Source organism: Scyliorhinus canicula, chromosome 24 (genome assembly GCF_902713615.1).
Source record: "Scyliorhinus canicula chromosome 24, sScyCan1.1, whole genome shotgun sequence".
Taxonomy (NCBI): Eukaryota; Metazoa; Chordata; class Chondrichthyes; order Carcharhiniformes; family Scyliorhinidae; genus Scyliorhinus; species Scyliorhinus canicula.
The window spans coordinates 7,036,551-7,058,546 of record NC_052169.1 but is presented as its reverse complement, the minus strand read 5'-3'; the positions used below and the strand labels follow the sequence as shown (position 1 = coordinate 7,058,546).

Here is a 21,996-nt window from a genome sequence, read left to right as displayed (position 1 = left end):
GCGGCTAAGTGTGGCGTCGGCGGGGCCTTCCCCGCCGGGGAACAAAAACAAAACAGAGTGCCGTTAGACAGCGGAGTCGATCCCGGCGCCTGCTAATCCGATAAACATTGGCCCCGGCCGTAGGGAAAAATTCCCTTTCTCCTTCAAAATAGCCAGAAATGCGGCACAACAGCATTCCCTCCAAGGAGTGTCAGCTTAGAGTCTGGTGAACAAACTGAACTCGCAAATGACCGACTCAGAGGCGTGAATGCGACCAACCAACCCGCGGCTGACAACGCTGCTGTTTGGCCAAACTCTTTGTTGATTGGTTCCAAGGTAGCGCTTTGTCCTCACAAAGTGCAACCCATAAAATATGAAAGATTAAAGTGATTTGATTTCCCTCCCCCCCCACCCCCCACCCTTTCTCAAATAAACATTTCCGCCACTACAATTAATGTCACTAAAAGCTTCTGCCTAAATAAACTTGCGGAAGTCCAAGACTTTAAATCACACCTTTCCTGCATTCTTTCCAAAGGTTTTTAATCATTTTAATTTTGTTGATTGCTGCAGCGTTCTCTCAGTCACAGCAAAATAAACGATACGTAGCAGTTCCAACCATTAAGAATATACCGAGAGCATAAATTAAACAATGACAATATTTCAAAAAGTTTGACTTAGTGCGAATGTTTATATTTGTTCGATGAATGGGGATGGGTTTTGTTTTTACTGCTTTCATTGTGTAAGTGATTCAGAAATTTATTTTAACGCAGAAAAAATAATTCCAAGCAATCTCCAACCAATTTCCGCCTTTAAGGTCCTTCTCTCCAGATCTCTTCTACCCTATGATCATTCTGTAATCAGAGACTGCCTGTAAAAATACCAGCATTCCCCCCAAAATGGAGGTGGCTTCCCAGTTTCCTTGTCAGTCACGTAAGTGCACAAGATATGGGAGCAGAATTAGGCCATTCGGCCCATCGGACTGCTCCACCATTCTATCCTGAAAAATGAAAATGAAAATCGCTTATCGTCACGAGTAGGCTTCAATGAAGTTACCGTGAAAAGCCCCTAGTCGCCACATTCCGGCACCTGTTCGAGGAAGCTGGTACAGGAATCGAACCGTGCTGCTGGCCTGCTTGGTCTGCTTTAAAAGCCAGTGATTTAGCCCAGTGAGCTAAACCAGTCCCTCATGGCTGATATGACCCTCATCTGCTCCCTACAATGTTACAGCCAAGAGCTGGATTGCAAAATCAGCCAGAACATCTCCTCCCTAGAACACATGACCTAGGAGCGGGAGTCGGCAATTTAGCCTCCCGAGCCTGACACCCTCAATGTGATCATGGCTGATCCCATCCTGGCATCAACTCCACCATCCTGCCCGTTCTCCATAACCCTTCAACCCATTACCAATTAATAATCTGTCTAACTCCCCCTTAAATTTACTCACTGTCCCCAGCATCCACCGCACTCTGGGGTAGTGAATTCCACAGATTCACAACCCTTCGGGAGAAGTAGTTTTTCCTCAAATCTGTTTTAAATTTGCTACCTCTTATTCTAAGATTATGACCTCTCATTTTAGAATGCCCCACAAGAGGAAGCATCAGCTCCACGTCTACTTTATCCAGACCTTTTATCATCTTGTATACCTCAATTAGATCTTCCCTCATTCTTCTAAATTTGAGAAATTATCGGCCTAAACTGTTCAATCTCTCCTCATACGACAAACCCCTCATCTCTGGAATCAGCCGAGTGAACCTCCTCTGAACTTCCTCCAAAGCCACTACACCTTTCATCAAATAAGGGGATCAAAACTGTGCCCAATACCCCAGGTGCGGTCTTACCTCGGCCTTGTATAGTTGCAACAACGCTTCCTTATCTTTATACTCAATTCCTTTTGCTATAAATGCCAACATTCCATTTGCTATCCTTATTACCTACTGCACCGGCATTGCTCGTTTTCTGTGACTGATGCACGAGGACACCCAGATCCCTCTGTATCGGCTAATCCCAAAGTCTCCCCCCATTCAGATTGTGGGGTCTGCACCGATATTAACTACAATTGATTTCATGCGGATCATTTGCGTTTTGCAACAATCCTCCACTCACTGCATCTTTCTGGAGAAGTCATCCAGCTTTACTGGGGAGACTTTGCTGTAGTTTCCTTCCCAAGTTCTGTTTGTCGAGAATCTCTTCAAGTAGACTCTGCAAATAAACGTTGTTTTTTGCTGCAACGCCAAAAACTCCCCCCCCCCCCCCCCCCCCCCCCCCACCCCGTCCGATCCCATTGGCTGAAATAGTGTCATTTGGCACTCCGCAGTAACCCCTGTCCGGCCAATCTCACTGACTTCACTTGCATAGATTAAAGCGAATCAATGGCATTGCACGTTTCCCAGTTTTGCATTCTTAACACACCTTCTAACTTAGAGATGGAGTTATCACAGGATAACAGCCCGAGTAGTGAGGACACTTTTTAGAGTGCATTGCTGTTAAGTAAATACTGGGTGACCCTTCATCAAGGGCGCTAGTCATCAATCTGATACATTTCCGTGTACCTCTCTTTCCATAGATGCTGTGTAAACTGCTCAAGTGTTTCCCAGCATTTTCTCTCCTTGTTTCAGATCTCCAGTACTTGGCCTTTGCATTAGGTAACTCATAGACTGGAGAGTATACTGCTTTTTTTTTGTTTAAGCGTATTTACCATCGGGCGGGCAGGACATGCTAAAGTCTGAGAACACGCACTAACAGGTTCAAAAACAGCTTCTTCCCCGCTGTTACCAGGCTCCTGAATGATCCTCTTATAGACTGAACTGATCTCTCTGTGGTGATATGCATCACTGTAAATACACAAGGGGTTAATGTAAATTCACTACGACTAAGTAAACACTAGAGGGAGCACCAGAGACATCATGACATGCAGACATACAGCTCATGAACACATAGAATAGGACACGACCAATGGGCAGTCAAGACACCCAGTGGTGACACTACCACAAGGGGGCATTAACAACACATATATTAGGACAGGGCACACATGCTCTGTCTCTTTCCACAGGCGACACTTAGAGAGTAGGACAGGGGCAGATCAGAAGCATCACACCCACCACGTGGCTTAGAGCAGACTGGTTAGTTAGACTGAGTTACTATAGCAAGATTAGCAGGAGAGTTGAACTCATAGAGAACTGTGCTGATGGTTCAATAAATCACATTGAACTTACTTCAAAGCCTAGAGTATCTTTTGGTCAAAGCTGCATCGAGTTTCAGCCTGTGTTATCCCAGAGTACATAGCACAACACTCTCCCCACATCTCTTCTGAGTAACACTACCTTCCGTATGCTTCACCTGATGTCTGTATCTATATATTTACATTGTGTATTTATATATGTCCTATGTTTTTTTCATGTATGGAACGATCTGTCTGGACTGTACGCAGAACAATACTTTTCACTGTACCTCGGTACACCTGACAGTAAATCAAATCAAAATCTATGCCTGCACTTCCCTAGCCCCCCCCCCCCAACTTTTTTTGGTGGGGGAGGGGTGACGGGGAATAGAGGGGAGGTGGAGGAAGGATTCCTGGGCCAATTATCAGCCCAGTGAATGAACCGCGTGATGAACATCATGGACACTCCTTCCATGGCCAACGTGTCCTCCTGTGGGTCTTGAACCCACCACTCCTGTCTCAGAGGTAGGGACACTGCCACCGCACAACAACACCCCCTAGTTTGCTACCAAAGAGGCGGAAAAGCAGAGGTAGGAGTTTGAAGAGATAAACGGAGGCATGGTCAAAGAGATGGATTCCAGGAGATCTCTTGACTTTGGGGAACAATGTAACAAATGGAGAAGGGTTTTGGGAAGGAGCTCCATAATGCAGGGGCGTGACAGCAGGAGGAGTGGTGAGGAACAGGGACAGGTGGCGAAGATCATAGGAGCAAGATAGGACTTGGCGGAATGAAACCCTTGGAAGAGACGTCTGAATGTGTGCTGGAATTTTGAAGTTAGGCGTAAGATTAGTGCAGAGGAAGACAACTGCACACAGACTTGATGGACCGAATGGCCTGTTACAGCATTATTCTGGAGCAATTTCATGCGGATGAGGAAGGTCCTATACAAGATCAAAATCTGTAACCAAAGCACCATTTTCCTGCGAAATCACTTTGTTAATTCCACTCACAGAATGCAGCGAGCAAATGGACGTTTGAAGCTCTTCTGATCTCCATGGGAGAGAGTTGACTATTGATTATTTTAAACTGTAGCCACATCATTTAATAAGAATCACTGACTGCTATAAATACATTTGGATTATGTGAATTAGTGGCCAGTAAGGTATGGTGGATAGTTCAGAAAGCTCCTGTGGGGTTAGCTATCAGGATATTTGACTTACAGTAATGAGCATTAAATAAAATTGAAATCTGGGCCAAGAAGATCATTTTCCCTCAAGGGCGAGACATCGGCAGCATTTATTCTCCATCCCTGGTTGTGCTAATCATCTGGGGGGTCGGGGGGTGGGGGGGGGGGGGGGGGGGCAGTCACTCTGGGGGAATTGGATTTCCTGTCGATTTCATTGGGCACTCATTGGGCACCTGTTCCAATCTCCCGCTCGCCCAATCCTCTCCTTCCCGCCTCCCACTGACCTCCCCGCCGAGTTACCTTCCCTCAACTGGCCATTATTCGTGTCTGAGCCTCCTCAGTGGCTATCAGTGGGCTGATCAACTGGGGGAAGCATCGCGCCGACTGTGTGCAGGGGTGAGTGCCGGGCTAAGAGTGATGCTGGGGTTGCCACCTGGAGCCTGGTACACAAATCTCACCTTGATGACGATCTTGCAGTTAAGGAAGAGGAGAGAATTTGCATTTACGCAGCACATCTCACTGTCCCTCTGCACGTACTTCCCAGCATCTAGTGTAACCAGTGTAGCAGTGTGGGGAAAGGCAGCAGCTAATTGACACCGGCCAAGGCGCCCCAAGCAATAATGCATCATATGATATACATGCCCTGTTAGGTGGCGTCGGTTCAGATGTAAATATTAACCAGAAACTCTGGCATAGTTTCCCCTGTTCATCCTCGAAAAGTACCGTTGGATATTTTATGACCCCTTCAGGGGATGGACTAACTGGAGAGTTAGGGTGGCACAGTGGTTAGCGCTGTTGCCTCACAGCACCAGGGACCAGGGTCCGCTTCCTACCTTGAGTGACTTTGTGTGGAGTTTGCACCTCCTCCCTGTGTCTGCGTGGGTTTCCTCCGGGTGCCGCAGTTCCCTCCCACAGTCCAAAGATGTGCAGGATAGGTGGATTGGCCACGCTACATTGCTCCTTAGTGTCCAACGGTTAGGAGGGGTTAACGAGGAAGGAGCGGGGAAGTGGGCCTGGGTAGGGTGCCCTTTCAGAGGGGCGGTGCAGACCTAATGGGCCAAATAGTCTCCTCCTGCACTGTAGCTATAGGTATTCTCTGGAAGGTGGTGGTGTAGTGGTGACACAAGTAGTGATCTGGGGACTCAGGCTAACACCATGACAGGTAATGGAATTTAATTTCAGTAAAGTCTCGAATTGAAAGCTGGTCTCAGTGATGGTGACCACATGGCTGAAAAACCCCATCTGGTTCACTAATGTCCTTTAGGGAAGGAAATCTGCCGTCCTTACCCGGTCTGGCCTACATGTGACTCCAGACCCACAGCAATGTGGTTGGCTCTGAACTGCCCCCTGAAGTCGCTGCGTAAGCCGATCAGTTCAAGGGCAATTAGAGATGGGCAGAAAATGTTGGCCTTGTGTGCGATGCAGGAATAAAGGGGGAAATAAACACATGATTAGGTTTGCATGACGCATCTGAAAGATGGCACCTCTGGCAGTGCAGCACTCCTGCAGTGCTGCGCGCCCACATTATGGGCCCAGGTCAATGGGACATGGACATACAACCTCCTGATTCAGCCGGGACTGAGGAACATAATTACGTGTGGCTCCCTTGGCCTGTCCCTGCCTAGTGACACTGAGCAATGCAGAATAGCAAGATCTCGATTTGCTCCCCGAGTCTGTGCTGAATGAGGTGGCCGCAAGCCTTGTGTGTGGCAGGAGGTTTTAGACGACGTATTAAACCCGCATCTCCTCCGCCCTCTTGGGTCGGTGTAAAAGATGGCACGGAACTGTTTTGAAGTAAAACAGGGACGTTCTTTCTGACGTCCAGCTCGAGACTTTCCTTCTTCAATTTAAGGGGCAGCACGGTAGCACAAGTGGATAGCACTGTGGCTTCAGGGTCCCAGGTTCGATTCCCCGCTGGGTCACTGTCTGTGCGGAGTCTGCACATTCTCCACGTGTCTGTGTGGGTTTCCTCCGAATGAACTCCTTCTGCGCTGTATGTTCTATGTTAACAAGAAAGAAACCTAGCGGGGGGAAAAAAAAAAATCACCACTTTTCTTCTCTTATAGGAATGAGAATTGGAAGAGATGAGATGAGACTTCGATATACCCTGCTGGAGGTTTAAGACGCTATTGCTGAGGCTGCATCTCTCCACATGGCAAACAATCAGTAAGTGTGACCAATAATCATCTTGACCTTGATAACATCTGGCTGCACATCCGCCTCCAGAGTGCTCAGTAATTACCAGAAAGTCATTAACTTCCATTACTTTGCGCGCGGGTTCCTAAAGGAGTATTTGGCAATTGAGTTACCTGCACTGTTGCATAGGATAGCACGAAGCGCAACATTTTCAATTGAGCAAGAGATCGAAAAGAGATTGATTCATTGTGTGATTGAGGATAATTGAATTGAGCAAGGGGGGGGGGGAGTGGCGGTGTACCCGACCAGCTTGAAACTGGACCAGTGTCTACTAGGTGCTGTAAAGCACCTTCGGGAGGGGGGGGGGGGGTGCGGCACAGTGGCGCAATGGTTAGCACTGCTGCCTCCCGGCGCCGAGGACCCGGGTTCGATCCTGGCTCTGGGTCACTGTCCCGGTGGAGTTTGCACATTCTCCCCGTGTTTGCGTGCGTCTCACCCCCAAAACCCAAAGATGTGCAGGGTAGGTGGATTGACCGCACTAAAATTACACCCTAATTGGGAATTTTTTTGAATTAGAAAAAATTATAATTTTAAATTTAAGGGGCCTCACGGTAGCATGGTGGTTAGCATCAATGCTTCACAGCTCCAGGGTCCCAGGTTCGATTCCCGGCTGGGTCACTGTCTGTGTGGAGTCTGCACGTCCTCCCCGTGTGTGCGTGGGTTTCCTCCGGGTGCTCCGGTTTCCTCCCACAGTCCAAAGATGTGCGGGTTAGGCGGATTGGCCATGCTAAATTGCCCGTAGTGTAAGGTTAATGGGGGGATTGTTGGGTTACGGGTATACGGGTTACGTGGGTTTAAGTAGGGTGATCATTGCTCGGCACAACATCGAGGGCCGAAGGGCCTGTTCTGTGCTGTACTGTTCAAAATTCAAAATTCTAAATGAGAAGCCCCTTCAGCTTCAGCCTGGGGAGATAGTAAAGTTTGCACAGGTAATGTCACAGGAGTGGAGGCCCAGGCTAACACTCTGGGACCGTGGGTTCAACTCCCACCACAGCAGCTGTGGGAATTTTAAATTCAGTTAATATTCTCTCAGTGACGAAAAGCAAATTACTGCGGATGCTGGAATCTGAAACGAAAGAGAAAATGCTGGAAAATCTCAGCAGGTCTGGCAGCATCTGTCGGGAGAGGAAAGAGCTAACGTTTCGAGTCCGATGACTCTTTGTCAAAGCTAACAGACAGAGAGAGTGGGAAATATTTATACTGTGGAGTGAGAATGAAAGATGAGTCACAGCCACAGAAACCCAGGGAAACCGGGTGCTAATGGCCACAGATACCAAGGGGAAAGAGTGTTAATGGCCGTCCCCAGAGAGGACAAAAGATGTGAAAGGTCAAACAGCAGAGAAACTAACATCAGAGGATGAACTGTAGGTGTGGGGAGAGGGGAAGGGGGAAGCAAAGAGGAGAAAGGTGCAGGAAAGGTGGACAAGATTGGGGGGGGGGGGAGGAAATTAAATGTATATTAAGAAAGAAAGATTTGGTAAAAGACAGTTAAATGAATTGAAAACAAATGGGTCGAGGTGGGGCTGATCATCTGAAGTTGTTGAATTCGATGTTCAGGCCGGAAGGCTGTAGCCTGGCCAACCAGAAGATGAGATGTTGTTCCTCCAGTTTGCGTTGCGTTCTCTCAGTGATGTTGGCCATGCAAATACCATTGCTTGTTGGTTCACGAATGTCCCCTTTGGGAAAGGAAATCTGCCGCTGTTACTCTGTCTGGCCTACATGCGACTCCACAGCAATGTGATTGACTTAACTGCCCTCTGGAATAGCCTAGCAGAGGTCAAAGATATGAAAGAATAAAGAAGCAAGCTCACTTATAAAATGTTCAGGCTAACAATTAGAGAGAGACTAAAATGATAGGTTATGAAAGGAAACTTTTATACTACCTGTTGCTCATGGTAAATTAAATGATACAACTTACATTTATTATATCAGAGATCTCTTATAGTGCTGAAGGTGACCATTTGGCCCATCGAGATGGCACCGAACCTTCGAATGATCGCACCACCCGTGCCCAAACCCCTGTCCTAGTCCTGCAACCCCACCCTAAGGGGCAATTTAGCACGGCCAATCCACCTAACCTGCACATCTTTGGCCTGTGGGAGGAAACCGGAGCACCCGGAGGAAACCCACGCACACACGGGGAGAACGTGCAGACTCCGCACAGACAGTCACCCGAGGCCGGAATCAAACGCGGATCCCTGGCGTTGTGAGGTAGCAGTGCTAACCACTGTGTCACCCCTGCTTCCCATGTAGTAAAATATCTCCAAGGTTTTACACAGAGATACTCTTTTCACACGGAGCCACCATAAAGAGATATGAGGACAGGTGAGAAAAAGCTTGGTTCAAGGTTAGGTCTTAAGGAACATCTTAAAGGAGGAGGGATTTAGAGGGGTAGGGAGGATTAGTGAGGGAATTCCGGAGTTTGTCACACTCTTTCCCACGCTCCTGCTGCCCTTGTCCTCCTCCGGGGGATCTGACGACCCAGCCTATGTCAACTCTGTGGCCAATGGAAGAATGAAGTTACCATGTGGACATGGGTTATGTCCTTGTCGAAGAAAAACAAGGAATGGGCTTGGCACTTCTCTTAAAAGCAAAATAAGATATTTTCATAATGGGGGCGGGTGCATTTAGACTCCGATGAAGGTTTGGATACGTGGTTAACTTTCATGGATAAGATTTACAAAAGGGATAACTTTTTAAAAATAAAGTTAGAGTACCCAATTTTTTTCCAATTAATCGGGCAGCATGGTGGCACAGTGGTTAGTATTGCTGCCTACGGCACTGAGGACCCGGGTTCGAATTCCGGCCCTGGGTCACTGTCTGTGTGGAGTTTGCACATTCTCCCTGTGTCTGCGTGGGTTTCACCCCTCCAACCCAAAGATGTGCAGGGTAGGCGGATTGGCCACGCTAAATTGCCCCTTAATTGGAAAAAATAATTGGGTACTCTAAATTTAAAATTAAAAACAAATCATACGCTTAAATCACTGAAAAGAGTAGTGATTCCTTGTAAAATCACCAGAAAGGATAATTATATTACCAGGGATGTCGTATCCTGCAAAATGCCTTTATTATTGAGCTGACCATCGATGAAGGAAGCACATGAAACTTGATATCGAAACGACAAAGCCATTGTATTTGGAAAAACTGTGGACTTACAATGGTGTTCAGACTGTGTAAATTGTATCCCGTGAATGAATCTAATTTTTCTTGTAAAGAAATTAAGGAAGTACTGTTGGCATCAGAGAAAAGGAGTCTAGAAAACAAAGTTGATTGCGTTAAAGGTGTATCGGCTATTTCCCCATTGGTCTTCCCAAGGGTAAACTATTTTGCTCAGTGAGGGCGACATGGTGGCGCAGTGGTTAGCACTGCTGCCTCACGGCACCGAGGACCCGGGTTCGATCCCGGCCCCCGGTCACTGTCCGTGTGGAGTTTGCACATTCTCCCCGTGTCTGCTTGGGTCTCACCATCACAACTCAAAAAGATGTGCAGGGTAGGCGGATTGGCCACACTAAATTGCCCCTTAATTGGCAAAAAAAATAGTTGGGTACTCTAAATTTAAAAAACAGAAAAAAAAAATTTTGCTTAGCGATGCGGTTATAAGAGATGAAAAACACACCAAACTTAGAGAACAGATAAGCAATAGATGTGATATATGTAAGAAATATAGAAGAAGACCGCAGCGATTTGCCCTTAGTGAAAGATTATAATGAAATTGTGGCTATGGATCTTAAGGTGCGAGATAAAGAAAAGAACATTTTAATTTTACGCTTTGTAGACGTTGCAACGCAGTTTAGTCAGTCGACGATTATATGCAGTAAAGAAAATAAAATTATTGTGGAACAGATAATGGAAAAATGGATAGGGACCGGACTGGGGCCACCGGCAATGTTCCTCGCTGAAAATGGCGGGGGGGGGGGGGGGGGATTGCTGACGATACATTTTGGGTTTTCTGTGTGAATATGAGCATAATAGTTATGAAGACCCATTAAGTACCAGGGTGTGCGAGTGAAATCCTCCCGTGATAGTTGAAATGTTTCATAAAATTTTGGCAGATAAGCCAGATTGTAAATTAACTTCGGCTTTAGCATGGGCCGCCATGCAAAGAATTCACTACAGATGGTAGGGGGCCACGGCCCTTATCAGTTGGCATTTGGTAGCAATCACTAAATTCCATCAATCATGGACGATCAACCTCGAGCTTGGGAAGGGACTATGATTAGCTCCCACCTTTTCTGAGCATTTGAAGGTCCTGGGCACAGCCAGAAGAGTATTCCTTGAAGCAGAAGTCTCAAACAATTCTGAGAGCTTAGAGGCACAATGTACACCCAGCGGAAACTGTTTTCGAACAGGGAGACATGGCATACTGTAAGAGATGGATTTAACAAGTGGAAAGGATCAAGAAAGGTTATAGGTACAGATGGTAAAACAGCATGGGTACACTTGTCAAGATTAGTGGGCACAGGTTAAAAGTTTGCAGATGGAAAAGGGGTTATTGAATGTGCTGAGGAAACAGGTGCTACTCATGCACATGTTCCCGTTATTATGAGAACCAGATCACAGAAATTGACAGGGTATCTGAAGATGGACCTAGTAATTCTGATGAACCGGATGAAGCCATATGATCTGAAGGACAACTGCCAATGGTTAGCATTAGATTGACATAATTGCCAGAAGGGGGCAGTCAGTGGAAAGATGTAACCATTGTTGGTAGAGCAGATCAGGCTACAGCAACATATAAAAACTGTTTGAATGTACAAGATAAATACAGTCACCAGGTTTGTAAATTTAAATGCAATTTATTTTTATTTATAACAGGAACTATAATGAAATTTGCAGCGAATACGTCTGGTTAACTATTAACCAATTCCTAATTCCCACTTTAACTTGCGCGCACACACACACACACACAAACACAAGACAGACAAACACAGAGGGGAGGAGGTGGGTGAAAATCGTAAGTAAAAGGGAAAAGAGTCTTTGTTTCAGATAGTTGTCCTTAAACAGATTGCCCTTCAAAGTAAGCCTTCATATCCAGGTCTCTGTTGACAGCCTGTACTGGTTTCATTCAGGTTTCTGCAGGTTCAGAAATATATCAACTCACAGCCTTTCCGGAGAGAGAGGACAGAAGGGCAGGTCCTTCCCTTGAGAGTCCAGGATTCAAACGGAGCTCCTTGGGTCTCTGAAAAGCATTCCCTTGAGTAGGATCCAATCACCGCCTGTTACCGGGCAGAATACGGCCTTTTGGCCAAATCATTGGCCACCAGCCAACCAATTGAACCGATTCCCACCCCACCTCTCGCGTGCCGAAAAGTCTGAGTGTTTTGTGTCCAAAGCTAGCGGAGTGTTCTCTGTTGTAACCTTTTGAACTCCTCATTCACTCTGCTGCTTGACTTAAAAATTCATGTCCATCAAGCAAAAATAAAGAAAGGGCAATAAGGTCATTTGCAAGAAGGATCCTTATGCCTTAGTGGCTACCAACAACTTAGATGATCAATAAATAAAAGATGAAAACAGCAAGAACTGCAAAGTTGAGAAAAATTTGGTGATTTACAGGCGTTTCAAGTAGGGGACAACGGGTTTTATCTCGTAGATGGCTATGCATTAAAATGGTGCTTCCTGATGGAATTTATAGAGCCAGAGCCAGACTGATCACTCCAGGCTTTGAATAAAACTTGGGTGAACAAGATGTGAGGGTAAATTCAGCTATGGCAGGAACGGTTATTTTGAAGATCTTCTTGGCTCTCTTAGCCCCAGATCCTTGGGAATGCAAGTCGATAGATATTAAAGCTGCTTTATTACAGAGACATCAGCTTCAAAGAGAAATTTTTCTTCGCCCTCCGAAAGAGGGGCCAAACACAGAAGGGGTTCTCTGGAAGTTAAATAAAAAGCATAAAACAGGTTGAACGATGCCTCCAGAGTTTGGTATTGCTCAGTGAGGTCGGTTTTGTTAAAGCTGGACTGACTTCAGTTGAAAGCAGCAATGTTTTATTCATAGATCATAGAATTTACAGTGCAGAAGGAGGCCATTCGGCCCATCGCCTCTGCACCGGCTCTTGGAAAGAGCACCCTACCCAAGGTCCACACCTCCAACCTGTCCCCAGAACCCAAGAACCCCACCCCACACTAAGGGCAATTTTGGACGCTAAGGGTAATTTAGCATGGCCAATCCACCTAACCTGCACATCTTTGGACTGTGGGAGGAAACCGGAGCATCCGGAGGAAACCCACGCACACACGGGGAGGATGTGCAGACTCCGCACAGCAGTGACCCAGCCGGGGACCTAACCTGGGACTCTGGAGCTGTGAGGCTATTGTGCAATCCACAATGCTACCTTGCTGCCCAGTAACGTGCTGTCACCATGGAGGGAAATATTCAGGCACCTTCATGATGCAGGGAGATGATTTTTTGTGGGGTGGTAGCGAATTTGAAAATATTATTATTAACGGGTTTAGAACAGAGTTCAAGATTGGAAGTCGAGCCTCTGATGCATTTAAGTACATTGGGTTAGAAATTTGGCAGAGTTTGCATGTTACTCTACATCAGCAGCTTTAGATAGATAGATAGAGATAGAGATATACAGCACAGAACAGGCCCTTCGGCCCACGATGTTGCGCCAAACTTTTGTCCTAGGTTAATCATAGAATTTTGGACAATTTGTCATGGCCAATCCACCCAACCTGCACATCTTTGGACTGTGGGAGGAAACCGGAGTACCCGGAGGAAACCCACGCAGTCACGGGGAGGATGTGCAGACTCCACACAGACAGTGACCCAAGTCGAAATCGAACTTGGGACCCTGGAGCTGTGAAGCAATTGTGCTATCCACAATGCTACCGTGCTGCCCTTAAGAAGTTAACCTACACTCCCTTATTCTACCCTAATCCAAGTACCTATCCAATAGCCGTTTGAAGGTCCATAAATTTTCCGACTCAACTACTACCACAGGCAGTGCATTCCATGCCCCCACTACTCTCTGGGTAAAGAACCTACCTCTGACATCCCCTCTATATCTTCCACCATTTATCTTAAATTTATGTCCCCTTGTAATGGTGTGTTCCACCCGGGGAAAAAGTCTCTGACTATCTACTCTATCTATTCCCCTGATCATCTTATAAACCTCTATTAAGTCGCCCCTCATCCTTCTCCGTTCCAATGAGAAAAGGCCCAGCACCCTCAATCTTTCCTCGTATGACCTACTCTCCATTCCAGGCAACATCCTGGTAAATCTCCTCTGCACCTTTTCCAAAGCTTCCACATCCTTCCTAAAATGAGGTGACCAGAACTGCACACAGTACTCCAAATGTGGCCTGACCAAGGTTTTGTACAGCTGCATCATCACCTCACGGCTCTTAAATTCAATCCCTCTGCTAATGAACGCTAGCACACCATAGGCCTTCTTCACAGCTCTATCCACTTGAGTGGCAACTTTCAAAGAACAATGAACATAGACCCCAAGATCTCTCTGCTCCTCCACATTGCCAAGAACCCTACCATTAACCCTGTATTCCGCATTCAGATTTGTCCTTCCAAAATGGACAACCTCACACTTGTCAGGGTTAAACTCCATCTGCCACTTCTCAGCCCAGCTCTGCATTCTATCTATGTCTCTTTGAAGCCGACAAACCTGGACAATATTAACCCCCATAGCCATTATCCGTGGTAGGACCTCACAAAATGATAAGCCGGTTTCTGAAATGGAATAAGAGGAACTCCGAAAATTGGAGAATTGTGTTTTGAAATTCCCATCTCTAGGCGATATAGGCAACTGAAGCTGATTGTTTATCGTGGCGCATCTATGAGGGCCTTTCGAACGTGGGAGGCTTTGTCATTTTTGTTTCCTGGGGGAGGAAGGTAAATGTTGCCCTTTGACATGGGAAACTAAAAAGAGAAGAGTGGTAAAAAGCACATTGGCAATGGTGACACTTGCCCTAGCGGACGCTGTAGATACGGCATGTTTTATATCGAGGAGCCTGACTAGAGTTTTGAATGGAACAGGGCGCTGGGGAACAGTACCAGCCCTTTGGGAGAATGTGCACTCTCCCAAAAGCCTCAGTGAAAACAGACTATGGATTGACATATCGAGCCGAGAAAAGATGCTACAGAACAGGGAGATTGGCAAGACCAAGTAGGTTGATAGCAGCCACCAATTAACTGACCGTCTGACCAAAAAATGGGGCTAGCTTGAAGCAGTTAAATTGTTAAAGAGGATCTTTTCCTATCAAAATAAATAATCTTTTATTGTCACAGGTAGTCTTACATTAACAGTGCAATGAAGTTACTGTGAAAAGCCCCTAGTCGCCACATTCCGGCGCAGAGCTGGGATCGAACCTGGGACCTCAGCGCCGTGAGGCAGCTGTGCTAACCACTAGGCCACCGTGCTGCCCAGCACTGTGGTGTTGATGGAGAAATGATTGTTGGACACAATAAACTTGAAGTTGTAATGAAGACCCGCTTTTCAATTCTTGCTGTATTATTACTTTTGGAACTTAACAATTGATGTGGAGCTATGAAAATCAGACGGTCAATGTACCAAAATCGGAGGAGACCCATTTATAGTATTTGTTATACATTTGGTGTACAAGTGTATCAGATAAACTATTAACAAGATGGCAACAGGAGAGCCTGGGCACCAAGGATGCACTTTCACGAGGAAGAGAATCTCTGCTGTGACGAGCTGAAGACAGCACCTACCCTGTGGCAATTCAGACAATTGTAAAATGGTGCCATTCAGCCCGTCGTCCCTGTGCCAACCCTTTGGTAGAGCTACCCCAACTAGTTGCACTCCCATAGCGCTGAGTATATCTCCTTTGCAAACATTTGTCCAATTCCTTTGTGGAGGTTGGATTGAATCCACTTTCATCGCCTGTCACTGCTCCGCAAAAAGGAAAGTTTTCCTCATGTTCCTTTTGCGAATGATCTTAAATCTTTGTGCTCTGGCTGCTGACTCTAGTTTATCCTCCTCCTGCACCCTGTCAAAGCCCCTCATGCTTTCGAGCACCTCTATTAATCTTCCCATAACCTTCGCTGCTCTGGGCTTGTACCTTCGACATGGATTACCTGCCCTGAACTAATTGGATACCGTTTGGGCCAACGCTCGCTTTGCGGGTAAATTTGTATCCAGGAGAATTTTGCCTGCTGTTTACTAATTGTACGCCCTAGCAGCAGTCCGTCCGACAGTAATAGTGTGTCCCGGAGAGATTGCTTACCCTGGATGGATTCCCTGGCCTGCGATGTAGTCTTTGAGCAGTCGATAAGAAGGCCGGGGAGTGTTTAACCCATCCTATTAGCTCAGCTGGTAGTGTGTGTTGTCATGTGCCTTGGGCTGCTCTCAGAGCAGATGGCCAGATGGAGTCACTGTATGGAGTGGGCAGGTGTTGATGTGCCCATCAGAATATCCAGCTCCAGCCTAATGTACACCACTAATGAGGGCAATGATTATGTCGCTCGAATGCTACTGCATTCCCTGACTCCAGGCAAAGTGCTGCACGTCAAAAATGTGCACATCAAAATCATGCTCGAGGCATTCCTGCATTCATGGTCTGACATTTCTGCATTACACCATTCCTGCAATGTACCATCCCTCCGTTCTGCATTCCTGCAATTCACTTTTCCTGCCATACTCCATTCCCCCATTCCTGCGTCACACCATTCCTGCATCACACCATTCCTGCGTCACACCATTCCTGCATCACACCATTCCTGCGTCACACCATTCCTGCGTCACACCATTCCTGCGTCACACCATTCCTGCATTACACCATTCCTGCATTACACCATTCCTGCATTACACCATTCCTGCGTCACACAATTCCTGCATTACACCATTCCTGCATCTCACCATTCCTGCGTCACACAATTCCTGCATTATACCATTCCTGCATCTCACCATTCCTGTGTCACACCATTCCTGCGTCACACCATTCCTGCGTCACACCATTCCTGCATTACACCATTCCTGCGTTACACCGTTCCTGCATTACACCATTCCTGCATCACACCATTCCTGTGTTACACCATTCCTGCGTCACACCATTCCTGCGTCACACCATTCCTGTGTTACACCATTCCTGTGTTACACCGTTCCTGTGTTACACCATTCCTGCATCACACCATTCCTGCGTCACACCATTCCTGCGTCACACAATTCCTGCGTTACACCATTCCTGCATCACACAATTCCTGTGTTACACCATTCCTGCGTTACACCATTCCTGTGTCACACCATTCCTGCGTTACACCGTTCCTGTGTTACACCATTCCTGCGTCACACAATTCCTGCATTACACCATTCCTGTGTCACACCATTCCTGCGTTACACCGTTCCTGTGTTACACCATTCCTGCGTCACACAATTCCTGCATTACACCATTCCTGTGTCACACCATTCCTGCGTTACACCGTTCCTGTGTTACACCATTCCTGCGTCACACAATTCCTGCATTACACCATTCCTGTGTCACACCATTCCTGCGTTACACCGTTCCTGTGTTACACCATTCCTGCGTCACACAATTCCTGCATTACACCATTCCTGTGTCACACCATTCCTGCGTTACACCGTTCCTGTGTTACACCATTCCTGCATCACACAATTCCTGTGTTACACCATTCCTGCGTTACACCATTCCTGTGTCACACCATTCCTGCATTACACCATTCCTGCGTCACACAATTCCTGCATTACACCATTCCTGTGTCACACAATTCCTGCGTTACACCGTTCCTGTGTTACACCATTCCTGCATCACACAATTCCTGTGTTACACCATTCCTGCGTTACACCATTCCTGCGTTACACCATTCCTGCATTCTGCATTCCTGCATTACACCATTCCTGCATCACACCATTCCTGCATTACACCATTCCTGCGTTACACCATTCCTGCATTCTGCATTCCTGCATTACACCATTCCTGCGTTACACCATTCCTGCATTCTGCATTCCTGCATTACACCATTCCTGCGTCACACCATTCCTGCGTCACACCATTCCTGCATCACACCATTCCTGCATTACACCATCCCTGCATTACACCATTCCTGCATTCTGCATTCCTGCATCCTGCAATTCACTTTTCCTGCCATACACCATTCCCCCATTCCTGCGTCACACCATTCCTGCATCACACCATTCCTGCGTTACACCATTCCTGCATCACACCATTCCTGCGTCACACCATTCCTGCATTACATCATTCCTGTGTTACATCATTCCTGTGTTACACCATTCCTGCATTACACCATTCCTGCATTACACCATTCCTGCGTCACACCATTCCTGTGTCACACCATTCCTGCATCACACCATTCCTGCATTACGCCATTCCTGCGTCACACCATTCCTGTGTCACACCATTCCTGCATCACACCATTCCTGCATTACACCATTCCTGCATCACACCATTCCTGTGTCACACCATTCCTGTGTCACACCATTCCTGCGTCACACCATTCCTGCATCACACCATTCCTGCATTACACCATCCCTGCATTACACCATTCCTGCATTCTGCATTCCTGCATCCTGCAATTCACTTTTCCTGCCATACACCATTCCCCCATTCCTGCGTCACACCATTCCTGCATCACACCATTCCTGCGTTACACCATTCCTGCATCACACCATTCCTGCATCACACCATTCCTGCGTCACACCATTCCTGCATTACATCATTCCTGTGTCACACCATTCCTGTGTTACATCATTCCTGTGTTACACCATTCCTGCATTACACCATTCCTGCATTACACCATTCCTGCGTCACACCATTCCTGTGTCACACCATTCCTGCATCACACCATTCCTGCATTACACCATTCCTGCATCACACCATTCCTGCATCACACCATTCCTGCATTACATCATTCCTGTGTTACACCATTCCTGCGTCACACCATTCCTGCATTACGCCATTCCTGCATTACACCATTCCTGCATCACACCATTCCTGCGTCACACCATTCCTGCATCACACCATTCCTGTGTCACACCATTCCTGCATTACACCATTCCTGCATTACGCCATTCCTGCATTACGCCATTCCTGCATTACACCATCCCTGCATTACACCATCCCTGCATTACACCATTCCTGCATCACACCATTCCTGCATTACACCATTCCTGTGTCACACCATTCCTGCATTACACCATTCCTGCATCACACCATTCCTGCATTACACCATTCCCGTGTCACACCATTCCTGTGTCACACCATTCCTGCATCACACCATTCCTGCATCACACCATTCCTGTTACACCATTCCTGCATCACACCATTCCTGCATTACACCATTCCTGCATTACACCATTCCTGCGTTACACCATCCCTGCGTTACACCATCCCTGCGTTACACCGTTCCTGCATCACACCATTCCTGTGTCACACCATCCCTGCGTTACACCATCCCTGCGTTACACCATTCCTGCATCACACCATTCCTGTGTCACACCATTCCTGCGTTACACCATCCCTGCGTTACACCGTTCCTGCGTTACACCATTCTTATGTCACACCATTCCTGCATCACACCATTCCTGCATCACACCATTCCTGCATCACACCATTCCTGTGTCACACCATTCCTGCGTTACACCATTCCTGCGTTACACCATTCCTGTGTTACACCATTCCTGCGTTACACCGTTCCTGCGTTACACCATTCTTATGTCACACCATTCCTGCGTTACACCATTCCTGTGTTACACCATTCCTGCGTTACACCATTCCTGTGTTACACCATTCCTCCATTACACCATTCCTGCATTACACCGTTCCTGCGTTACACCGTTCCTGCGTTACACCGTTCCTGCGTTACACCGTTCCTGCGTTACACCGTTCCTGCGTTACACCGTTCCTGCGTTACACCGTTCCTGCGTTACACCGTTCCTGCGTTACACCATTCCTGCGTTACACCGTTCCTCCATTACTGCATTCCATCATTCCTGCGTCACACCATTCCTGCGTTACACCATTCCTGTGTTACACCATTCCTGTGTTACACCATTCCTGTGTTACACCATTCCTGTGTTACACCATTCCTGCGTTACACCATTCCTGTGTTACACCATTCCTGCATCACACCATTCCTGCATCACACCATTCCTGCATCACACCATTCCTCCATTACTGCATTCCATCATTCCTGCATTACACCATTCCTGCATCACACCATTCCTGCATCACACCATTCCTGCATCACACCATTCCTGTGTTACACCATTCCTGTGTTACACCATTCCTGTGTTACACCATTCCTGCGTTACACCATTCCTGTGTTACACCATTCCTGTGTTACACCATTCCTGCATCACACCATTCCTGCGTCACACCATTCCTGTGTTACACCATCCCTGCATCACACCATTCCTGCATTACACCATTCCTGCATCACACCATTCCTGCGTTACACCATTCCTGCATTACACCATTCCTGCATCACACCATTCCTGTGTTACACTCTTCCTTCATTACTGCATTCCACCAAAGCCTACTTTGCAGCTTGATCTGATTCCAATGTGAAGCCCTCATTGGGCATCATTGTCCTGCAAAGACCCCGTACGAATCGAAGCTGCTGTTGGCCTTGAGAAAGAGAGAGGGATGAGTGGAAGGAGAAAGAGGGAGGTTGTTTTGGCCCTATGAAGATGGAGTCACGAGGAATTCCCTAAATAGCGTTAAGGCAGTGGTTGGTAGCTTCTTGCTAAGCAAGGGGGTGAAAGGTTATCGGGTGTAGGTTGGAAGCAGGAAGATGGGCATGAGGTTAAAATCTGAGCAGCCGCCACAATCGTGTTGAATGTCGGAGTGGGCTCGAGGGGCCGAATGGCTTACATCTGCTCCTAATGCAAATGTTCGTATGAATGGATGAATAGATTCCCGCCTGGAATTCTTTTCAGCCAAGATCCCATATTCCAGGCAGGAATTACAATCCAGCCCATCCTAACTTGGGAATATATCAGCCTTTCCTTTCTGACCACGGGATTTGAATCCCGAAACCCCCTCCCACACAGCAGCGCAAAGGCACATTCGCTACCTGTGACTCTGGTGGGTTAAGAAGACAGCTCACCCCCACCTTCTCGAGGTGTAACCCCAATAAGTGCCGGTGACTCCCATATTCCCGCGGTAAGTTTATGAAAAGGCACAACGGCCCACAGACGTAAACTCTCCAATCTTGAAAGTTTCAGGAAATTACTGCGGGGCTGTCACTTCCTGGCTCCGTGGCGCAATTAATTCTGCTCTTGCTCGAAATACGCAGCAATAGGAGGCAGCAGCTGGGATCCCACTTTCACATCCGCCTCCCAGCCAAGCTTCCTCCCAACTGCCAGAGAATCCCTGATCCCAAGCTTCTTTTTTTTTGCCGTGCTTAAAGCCCCCGCCTGACAGAATCGCTGGACTCCCATGTGACAGACCCCAGTCCCGCTGCCTGCCTCCCCCCCCCATCCCCGTGATTAACTCGGGCTGGTTAATAAAAAAAAAAGCTGGGAACGAGGGAATGGAAATCCCACGCAGGCACAGGCCCTAGAGCGGTCGCAGACCAGTGCCAACCTGAGCCAGACTTTTCCCTCCCAAACCTCTCCCGATAGCTTTTGTAGAGCATCTTGCCTTATCCAAACGCTCCTGATTGCTTCCTCCAACGAGTCGTTTTGGAATGCGGTGATCTCGTTTACCCGCTATTGGTGGCAGCCATTTTGTACCAACAGAGTCCAACAGTCAACAACGACTCAAGGGACGTGGGTCACTTTATTTGGCGGTTATTTGGTTTCGGGGGGGGGGGGGGCTGTTGGCCAGGACACTGTTCTCTCTGGAGAGGTTGAGGGTCGACCTAATAGAAGTTTATAAAATTATCAGGGGTATAGATAGGGTGAACAGTCGGAGGCTTTTTCCCAGGGCGGAAATGACAATTACAAGGGGGCACAAGTTCAAGATGAGGGGGGGGGGTAGGTTCAGTGGAGATGTGCAGCAGAAGTTTTGTTACACAGAGGGTGGTGGTGGCCTGGAATGCGCCGCCAAGTGAGGTGGTTGACGCAGATACGTTGGCGGTCTTTAAGACTTATCTGGAGAGGCACATGAACAGACGGCGTATAGAAGGTTACAGGCGGTTGGTTATAGATAGGATACGTGGTCGGCGCAGGCTTGGAGGGCCGAAGGGCCTGTTCCTGCGCTGTATTGTTCTTTGTTCTTTCAGGGGTGTGAAAGTGCTCTTTGACACAAGGAGCTAACCTCTGCTGATCTGCAAAAGGTGATTTTTAACTTTAAAAAAAAATTAATTTGGAGTACCCAATTCATTTTTTCCAATTAAGGGGCAATTTAGGGTGGCCAATCCACCTACCCTGCACATCTTTGGGTTGTGGGGGTGAAACCCACGCAAACACGGGGAGAATGTGCAAACACCACACGGACAGTGACCCAGGGCCAGGATCGCACCTGGGACCTCGGTGCCGTAAGGCAGCAGTGCTAACCCACTGCGCCACCGTGCTG

General features: G+C 47.3%; 1 protein-coding gene across 3 annotated transcripts in view; it reads left to right on the top strand.

Moving 5' to 3' along the window:
• tmem266 (transmembrane protein 266) overlaps window positions 1-21,996 on the top strand; it is a 154,595-nt gene that overhangs the window by 34,996 nt on the left and 97,603 nt on the right. For all 3 annotated transcript variants that reach the window (XM_038784437.1, XM_038784438.1, XM_038784436.1), the window contains one exon: window positions 6,390-6,489. In XM_038784437.1, the coding sequence (XP_038640365.1) occupies window positions 6,476-6,489 (14 nt within the window). In that variant the 5' untranslated portion in view covers window positions 6,390-6,475. The remainder of the gene's footprint in view (window positions 1-6,389; window positions 6,490-21,996) is intronic.